This window comes from Trematomus bernacchii, unplaced genomic scaffold (assembly GCF_902827165.1).
Source record: "Trematomus bernacchii unplaced genomic scaffold, fTreBer1.1, whole genome shotgun sequence".
Classification (NCBI taxonomy): domain Eukaryota; kingdom Metazoa; phylum Chordata; class Actinopteri; order Perciformes; family Nototheniidae; genus Trematomus; species Trematomus bernacchii.
The window spans coordinates 5975882-5985089 of NW_022987616.1; the positions used below are offsets into that span (position 1 = coordinate 5975882).

A 9208-nucleotide genomic window follows, 5' to 3' on the forward strand; every position below is an offset into this window, starting at 1 on the left:
CTCTCTCCTCTCCATATAAGAATCAGAGAAAATATTATACTACTTAAATTACATCATGTAAAACTAAGTATGTATTCACTTACACACAGCTATTTATATATTAGTAAGCTTGTGCAAGTATGTAAATGTATGAGTATTATATTAAAGCATATTACAGCACAGATTTACACTGAATACGTATCATTTAAACATGTAACCACACCTTGTAACACAGAAATAATTGATTAGAGTGATTTTTTAACTGTATAAAAAGCGGAACAAAACGTATTGTTTCCATAACATTTTGGCCGTAATGACAGAGCGTGAAACGTACATATTCCCTCGGCAGGAGGTACATGGTCCTCTCGATGTTCTTGACGGAGACGCAGCAGCTGACGTGAGACTCAGCAGACTCAATCCACACTTTTCCAAACAGGTACACCACACCTGGGCCACAGAGGAGGAGGTACAATGTCAGGCAGTGCTCCAAAACTGTGAGTAAGATCTCTGGATTTACATCATAAAGGTAACGTAAGGTATTTATATCGCACATTGTCAGACACAGAGGCAATTCAAAGTGCTTCACATCATCATTAACACTTAATAATAAGACAACAGAACACAGTAAATAAACATAATGGAATATCAGATTCATGAAACCATGCATAAAAGAGATAGCTTAAAAACAACAATGTAGATACGGTAAGTGGTAAAACAAGTTAAAAGGCTTCTGGGGAAGCAGATGGAAAAAGTAGTGTCAGTGTCAGTATGCTTTACCTGGTTGGTTGTAGGCGTCGTCGAAGGCGTCCAACCAATAGAAGCGGAAAACCTGCTCCCCGTCCGCTCCCTCCACCAACGGGAGTTTGCTGGAGTCGACCTGCACCTCCACTTGAGCCTCGCTGACCCCTCCTTCCTCCTCCTGACCCCACGAGCTGCCCGCCCTGCTGGACCTGGAGGAGGAGAAGAAGAAAAATGTGTTAGGTCTTAACAGGTTAGCCCGGTGTGTTTTTAAAAAGGGTTAGGGTTAGGTACAGTACAAACAACAAACCCCCACCCACAACAGCGAGGGTGATGCAAACAATAGCACACAAAAAAAAGAACATACATAAAAAAACAAGAAAGAAATGGTCACTAGTGCAAAGTAATAGCATCAGTAACAACTGTAATATATACATACCGTTAGCCGGTAATTACCGTTTTTTAGCTGGTAACATTTATTAAAAACCGGTAAATTCAAAACCTGCCGGTCAAAATGTCCGGTAATAATTAGGGATGCTCCGACCGATTGGCCGACGATCATTATCGGCCGATATTCACTCTTAATAGTTTGAGAGTTTTCATCTACTACAAGCAGTTTGTTTGAATGTAATAATTATGTTGTTTGTGGAAGCGCATCATTTATTGAAAAATGAATCTGAACTTTTCGATCTGTTACGATTATAAACTGAAGCAATGTAAAAATGAGCCCCATTAACTGAGTTTAAACATCAGCATATCCGCTCATAGTCCGGTAATTACCTGCTAACGGAAACTCTGCTACACAATTCTTATTATTATTATTATTGAAACATGACCGGTAAGTTTCAAATTTGTCCGGTAAAATAAATTATTTCCGGACATTTGACCGGCAAGAAAAAATCCTAACGGAAACCCTGATACATATATATATATATATATATACATTAAAAAAATGTGTCACAAGACTAAATAAGAGTATGAGGATTAAATCAGATCAGGGTCTAAGGATAGAGAGATAAGAGGACAAAAATAGCCGGTGTGTTTAATAAAAAATTTCAAATCAAGATTCAAAGTTGTTCTTGTCATCATATGCTCAAAGCTACAGAGTAGAAATGGCAATGACATGCTTCTGACCTGAGCTCCTCCAACAGTGCAACAGATATAATAAAATACAAAAATGTAAATTAAAATAGAGCAAGAAGTCTCTATGAAGTGCATTCTAGGATTGAAGCAGGACACGTATCTATATTTCCTGAAGCTGTAGGAAGCAAAGGAAGCAAAGCAGACTTACACTAAGACAGGATCCTGAGGCTCCACCTTCACTTCTGCTGCTTCAGACGGAGTCTCAGGATCATCTTTAATCGCAGGCTTCTCGTCCTCAAGTCCGACCTCCATGGGCTCGTCAAAGTCCACCTCATCGAACCCCAGAGCGTCGTCCACTGAGAAACACATCGTCACAAAGAGGTGAGTGTATGCTTGTTGCTAGGATCAAGAACATGCAAAAAGCTAGTTGCATATAGAGCTGCAGAGATAAGTGGACAGCTATCTTAATTAGTGATGTTACGTTCACGAATGATACGATTCTTTTGAACGGCTCTTTTGTACGAACGAAGGGAACCGAGTCGTACTTGGTGAGAGCCGTTCTTTTTATCGTTGGTTCACTGCCTGCCATAAATCCACTCGCCTTTACGTGAACAGTGAAAAAGCTTGATTTTGTTCCCCAAGCGTATTCCGTGAAGACCCGGCCCTACTCTGATTGGTTAGGTTTAGGCAGGAGTGTCTCTGATTGGTTAGGTTTGGGCAGGAGTGTCTGTGATTGGTTAGGTTTGGGCAGGAGTGTCTCTGATTGGTTAGGTTTGGGCAGGAGTGTCTCTGATTGGTTAGGTTTGGGCAGGAGTGTCTGTGATTGGTTAGGTTTGGGCAGGAGTGTCTCTGATTGGTTAGGTTTGGGCAGGAGTGTCTCTGATTGGTTAGGTTTGGGCAGGAGTGTCTCTGATTGGTTAGGTTTAGGCAGGAGTGTCTCCGATTGGTTAGGTTTGGGCACGAGGAGTGAGAAGTTGTGGGTTAGGGTTAGCCAATCAGATGCAGAGTAGGCGTGGGTCTAGGGCTGCACGATATACGTTTTTTTTTTGCGTGCGTTATTAAGTAGGCAAATTAACTCAAACACGTCATGTTACAATTATTTTGCTGCTTGCTACAAAAGGAAAACTTGCGCGGCTCTCATGTCAGGGGTACTTGAGTGAGTGACATGCACCAATCACAACCATTCTTGATCAGATCACAGCAGGATAACCGAGCTAGCTCAGATTGTCGCTCTGATAACTTAAGATCCAGACGTCCGTGACTAAAATCCTTCATCCGGTTAAATATAAAAAAATACCAATTGTATAGCATTAGAGTTCAAGAAAGGATGGTTTGCAGACAAAGAAAACGGTCATTTCTTCAATTCCTGTATTTTTTCATATCGCAATATATATCGCAGAGGAAGAAAATATCGCAATGTCCGTTTTTTTCAATATCGTGCAGCCCTACGTGGGTCTTAACGGAATACGCATGATAGAGAGAAGTCATAGCAAGTGGTACAGGTAGACGTGTTTTTTCGGGTGAAAAACGCAGCAGCATTTGGATGCACTTCATCAAAAACATAGGCAATGAGTGCAACATTTGTAAAGCCAAAATATTATTTAAAGCAGGGTCAACAAATTATATCCACCGCCACTTAAAAAGAAAACGGCTCTCGGAAAGGAACGGAGCCATGAGAACCGGCTCCCTTCAAAGAGCCGTCATTCCCATCACTAATTTTCATCAACAAATGGAATGAAAATGCTGTTTTCCGACCTCCCAAATATGAAGATTTCCTGATTTTCTATTATATAATCACAATAAAGTGAAATGCTTTAGGTGTTGGACTTACAAGACATTTAAAGACATCATCTTGTTAAAGGAATGGAATAATGTTTTCGATGTATCCATATTAAAAGGCAGCCCTAGTTTTCTTTGTCTGTCTCACCTTGCTCTTCCTCCATCTTCTCCACTTCCGCCCCCTGCTTCTTCACCGGAGGAGCTGATGAAGAGGAGGGGAGGCGGGATGAAGGTCTGGGGGTCGGGTTAGAGGGCGGCGGTCTGATGATAACCTTCGCCTTCTGCCTGCTAGCTGACGGTGACTCCTGGTGCAGAAGAGACATATAGGTGAGAAGAAGTGAATCCTAACAATGTAATGTGGCTCGTGATGTACTTTACAGACACTTCATATGGAAGCTCACAGGATACCTTTTGCTTGATGGAAAAGGGGTTCATGGAGGATCCCAGGGACTTCTTCTTCTTCAGAGTGATCCCTGGAGGAGGAGTGAGAAGAGACGGTTTCTGGGAAGACAGAGGGAGAGAGAGAAATAAAGAAATCCAGTGAAAACAATGCACAGTGGCTCAAAAACTAAAGTCATTAGTTGCCGTTTAATTGTGTTGACATTCAGCCATGTCTAGACCAAACAGGAAAAGTTGACGTTCAGTGTGTTGCCGGAGCATATAAGGATTTATCCACGATGTTGAAAATGTTACAAATGTTTTAAAAAGTTATTGTTTAATGTTTTAAGGAGGTAGATACACACACACACACACACAGTCTCACACAGTCTCTCACACACACACACACACAGTCTCACACAGTCTCTCACACACACACACACACAGTCTCACACAGTCTCTCACACACACAGTCTCACACACACACACAGTCTCACACAGTCTCTCACACACACAGTCTCACACAGACACACAGTCTCACACAGTCTCTCACACACACAGTCTCTCACAGACACACAGTCTCACACAGTCTCTCACACACACAGTCTCACACAGACACACAGTCTCACACAGTCTCTCACACACACAGTCTCACACAGACACACAGTCTCACACAGTCTCTCACACACACACAGTGTCACACACAGTGTCTCACACACAGTCACACACACACACACACACACACACACACACACACACACAAACACACACACAACACAACACAACACACACCACACACACCACACACACACACACACACACACACACACACACACACACACACACACACACACACACACACACACACACCACACACACACACACACACACACACACACACACACACACACACACACACACCACACACACCCACACACACACACACACACACATCCACACCACACACACACACACACACACACACCACACACACACCACACACACACACACACCACACACACACACCCACACACACACACACACACACACCCCCCCTGGTCTAGACAATTATGGTACCAACCTCAGAGTGCAGGTCCTGTAAGATGTCTCCCAATAGATCATCTTTGGACAGATCCACCTCTTTCTGCAGGAGAGACAATCATCAAATGGTCGATTCAAAGACAGGACACACGTTTATTTTCAGTAAAGATCCAGACATAGCAAACTCAGGGACATTTTTCAAAGAAGCAGGTATTTGGTGTCAGAAGCAACTCACCTCAGCCGGTCTCTTCACATTGCTGTTCATGAAGAGGCTCTTGATGGTGTTGGACTTGGCAACGACAGATTTCTTCATATTTTTCTTTGAGGCTGCTCCTTTGGAACCGGCCTTTCCTGCAAACAAAGCATTTTCACACAAACATCACTACTTGTACGAAGCTATGTACTGCACACTGCCCCTCTCTCACAGTACACACACTTTTTTTTTTTAATTCTAACCTTTTATGCACTTAACCTTTTTTCACATTAACATATTTTATTCAATATGCTCCTTAGATAACTTTATATTTTACTTTCTCCTCATAGCATTGTGAAGCACCTTGAGATGACGTTGTTTTTAACCTGTTAAGCCCTGAGCCTGTTTTTCAGGCCTCAGGCTCAGGGACGTTCCACACACACACACATGTTACCATTGAGAGCTAGCGCACGCAGTCGAACGCAATGTTATGCTCTGAAAACTGAAACCTAGGCTCAAACTAGTAAATATGAAGATGGATTATCAGTAATCATTTCAAAGTGACACAGAGACATTGGATTAACCATTGGATTAACCTTCAGCAGCGTTGTTATCATTGTAATGCCATTGAACACAACTTTTGATCAGAACAACAGCTAAGGTAAGAAGCTTCCTCTGTGAAGCTACGTGTTGTGATGTCTGTTTTCGCTTCCCCTGTCGCGAGTTTGGATCGCTCAGTGATGATCCTAATATTTCTGGAATCTGTGGAATCTCAGCTTGTTAATCGATATCTTGTTTTTGCAGATACGATAAGTAATAAGGGTATTTAAGCTGTGAGTTCTGTGCTAAGTGCGATAGCATTTTTTCCGCTCAGGGCTCATTTAGACGCTTCTTGTGAGACTTGTGTTTTGTTTCGGTAAAAATGGTTCGTATCGTCAGTTAGCTGAGTTTCTTCCCGTTAAGTGAGTATGGAACATTAATAGTTTCATAAATGTTGAGAAGCCCCGAGACACAGTTTCGAAAAAAAGGTTAAAGTGTGCTATATAAATGATATGTATTATTACCTTTGTTGTTTTCTACTATATCATCGTCCAAATCATCGTCGAAGATTTCTCTCCCGTCCTCCACGTATCCCGTCCCATCTGAAGAGAAACTCTCGCATTAGAACTCCAAAACAACTCAGTTAAAAACATGTAGTTTTGACATATATCAAGACATATTCTGACGGTGTAAACAAGCGAAGGAGACTCACCGTCATCAATAATCCAGTCGTCCTCTTGTCGTCCTCGTACCATCTCAGAGTACTGCTGCTCGTCCATCTCTTCGTACACACTGGAAAACTTTTCCACCTGGAAAACATGAAGACTTGTTAACTCTAAAGTATGAAACTAGCATGGTTGAATAGATATCAGTAACATTTCAAAATGCACCTTTAAAATGCTTGATAACAGCAGAGAATCTAAAACGATCTGCATTCTTACAATATTAAAGTTTTACATAAAATGCATTACAATTAAAACTGTTTTCTGTCAAAGATAACTCTGCCTCACGTGTTGAAAGACAGTGTCAATTGTGTAACCATATAATTGTATTTTTATATTACCTTACTGTTTAATACATTTTAATAACCCAACAGCTAATTTTGTGATGGACATATCCTTGTCTGTACAACACATGTTTTGCTGTAATGTATATGTATTTGCACGTACATATTATGAGAGGATTATGACTTATATGTGCCCACATTCTTGGCCAATAAAGTTGATTCTGATCATGTAAAGTCACATTAATAAAGAAAACATGCACCTGTAAATGAAAACTATTAAACACAGATGTTTACTATTAAGTGCCTCACCTCATATTTGATCTTCTCGCCTCTCTTGGCTTTCTTCAGTTGCTCCAGAGCAGATTTCCTGCCCGTCTTCTCCTTCTTCTCTCGTCTGGAGCGAGACATGGCCAGCCCTCCAGCTTCTGAGACACACACACACAGAGGTGGATAAAGTACTCAGGTCTGGTACTTGAGTAAAAGTAGAAGTACTCAGATCTTGTACTTGAGTAAAAATAGAAGTACTCAGATCTTGTACTTGAGTAAAAGTAGAAGTACTCAGATCTTGTACTTGAGTAAAAGTAGAAGTACTCAGGTCTTGTGCTTGAGTAAAAGTAGAAGTACTCACAACTTGTACTTGAGTAAAAGTAGAAGTACTCAGATCTTGTACTTGAGTAAAAGTAGAAGTACCAGAGTGTAGGAATACTCTGTTACAGTAAAAGTCCTGCATTCAAAATGTTCCTCAAGTAAAAGTAGAAAAGTATTATCATCAAAATATAGTTAAAGTAGCGACAGTAAAAGTAGTCATTGTGCAGATTGGTCCATTTCAGAATAATATATATGATATGTTTTATAATGATTGATCATGAAAGTGTTCTCAAAGCTGGAAAAGGTGCAGCTAGTCTGAATGACTTTGTATACTGCAGGGTAGCTTGTGAATTTACTCCAGGTGGAACTAAAGTCTGATTTAACACTTGATTAGATTTCACATCATTCATCCAGATCTGTGAAGTAACTAAAGGTATTACATAACTGTAGTGGAGTAGAAGTACAAAGTAGAAAAACATTACATACTCAAGTAAAGCCTGAGTACCTCAACTTAAGTGCAGTAAATCTACTTACTTTACACCACTACACACAGACATGACGACCAGGAGCCCGGTTTGAACACACAGGTTGCAGACATTTAACTCAACAAATACTCCAATAAAGTCACATTTTGCTTTTGCATCTGCTTAATAAAGACAAATAAATGTAGGCATTTTGATAACGCTATTTCATTATTGCTGTAATGGATTCAAAGAGTGCTTAATGTTACACACAGCGCCAGAAAATGACAGATGGCTAACTTAAATACAATATCTACCTTACTCTATGACCGCTTTTAAACCTTAGTAACACAATAGTCATGTAGCAAATTGTGGCCTAGTTTAATACACATTCATGCACTCATTAAAACACACACATTGTGAACGGCCTTAGCATGTCCCTTGTTATGGATTGACAAAAGTAAGCTAATGTTAGCTAACTCTCCCTGTGTATTTTAGCTAAATTAAGCTAGTATTCAACTCGATAACAATAACTCACCAGCATCGGGAGCATCAGGAGCATCCATATCTTTCTCTGGGTTAGAAACCGGAGCCATAACTTTAATAAATCTTTAATAACTTTGACGTTTTGCTCACTGACTGGCAGGTCAACACAACAACAGCACACACCGCGCGCCAAATCTGCTTCCCGGGGAAAGTCATACGCAGGACGTGACATCACGAAGCTGTAAGCCAATTAAAAGAAGCACTGCAGTCTCCACTCTGACCGCAGGGGGGCAGTGTTGCTCCATCGTGTTGTTTAATGCACAGGATTCAAAAGGTATGTAAACTGTTAAATATTATACATATTTTATGAATTCATTCAATAAAATAGATAAATACATTTTTTAGTATTTAAATGAATGTTTATTTTTTATTTATTTATGTGTATTTATTATTATTTCTACATTCCTTTCTTCTTTTTATTTCATATATGATTTTATTGTTTCCTACACAGACATCCAATGAGGCAGATTGTATCAATGCATTTCCAGATACAAAATACACACAATATTTAATAAATAAATAAGGATTTAAAAATCAAATGAAATATTTGTTATCTAATAGAAGAATACTGTACATATACACTTTATATAAATATAAACATACATACATATATACTAACATGTCATTTGGACATATAAAACAATGATTTTGTCCCTGGACATGTAAATTATGCATATATAACAATAATACAAACATAATAATGACACATAACATGTATAAAAACACCTGTAGGACACACCCGTTTGTATAGCCTCACCATCCTTGGAGTTACCTTTAACTAAAAACTAATCAATCTTATATGTACCAAACTTGTTTACAGACATGTAATCCACTGAGGTGGTGTCAGCACTTGCTTTTCCTCTAATTTGGCTTTTT

General features: G+C 39.9%; 1 protein-coding gene across 1 annotated transcript in view; it reads right to left on the reverse strand.

The window, feature by feature from the left end:
- pola1 (polymerase (DNA directed), alpha 1) overlaps nucleotides 1–8487 on the reverse strand; it is a gene marked incomplete in the record, with an annotated part of 69428 nt that extends 60941 nt beyond the window's left edge. Inside the window, 11 exon segments of the mRNA XM_034132627.1 lie at nucleotides 314–426; nucleotides 757–929; nucleotides 2009–2156; nucleotides 3728–3884; nucleotides 3988–4080; nucleotides 5039–5101; nucleotides 5234–5349; nucleotides 6256–6333; nucleotides 6444–6540; nucleotides 7047–7162; nucleotides 8325–8487. Coding sequence (XP_033988518.1) covers nucleotides 314–426; nucleotides 757–929; nucleotides 2009–2156; nucleotides 3728–3884; nucleotides 3988–4080; nucleotides 5039–5101; nucleotides 5234–5349; nucleotides 6256–6333; nucleotides 6444–6540; nucleotides 7047–7162; nucleotides 8325–8382 — 1212 coding nt within the window.
- Nucleotides 8488–9208: the final 721 nt, after the last annotated feature.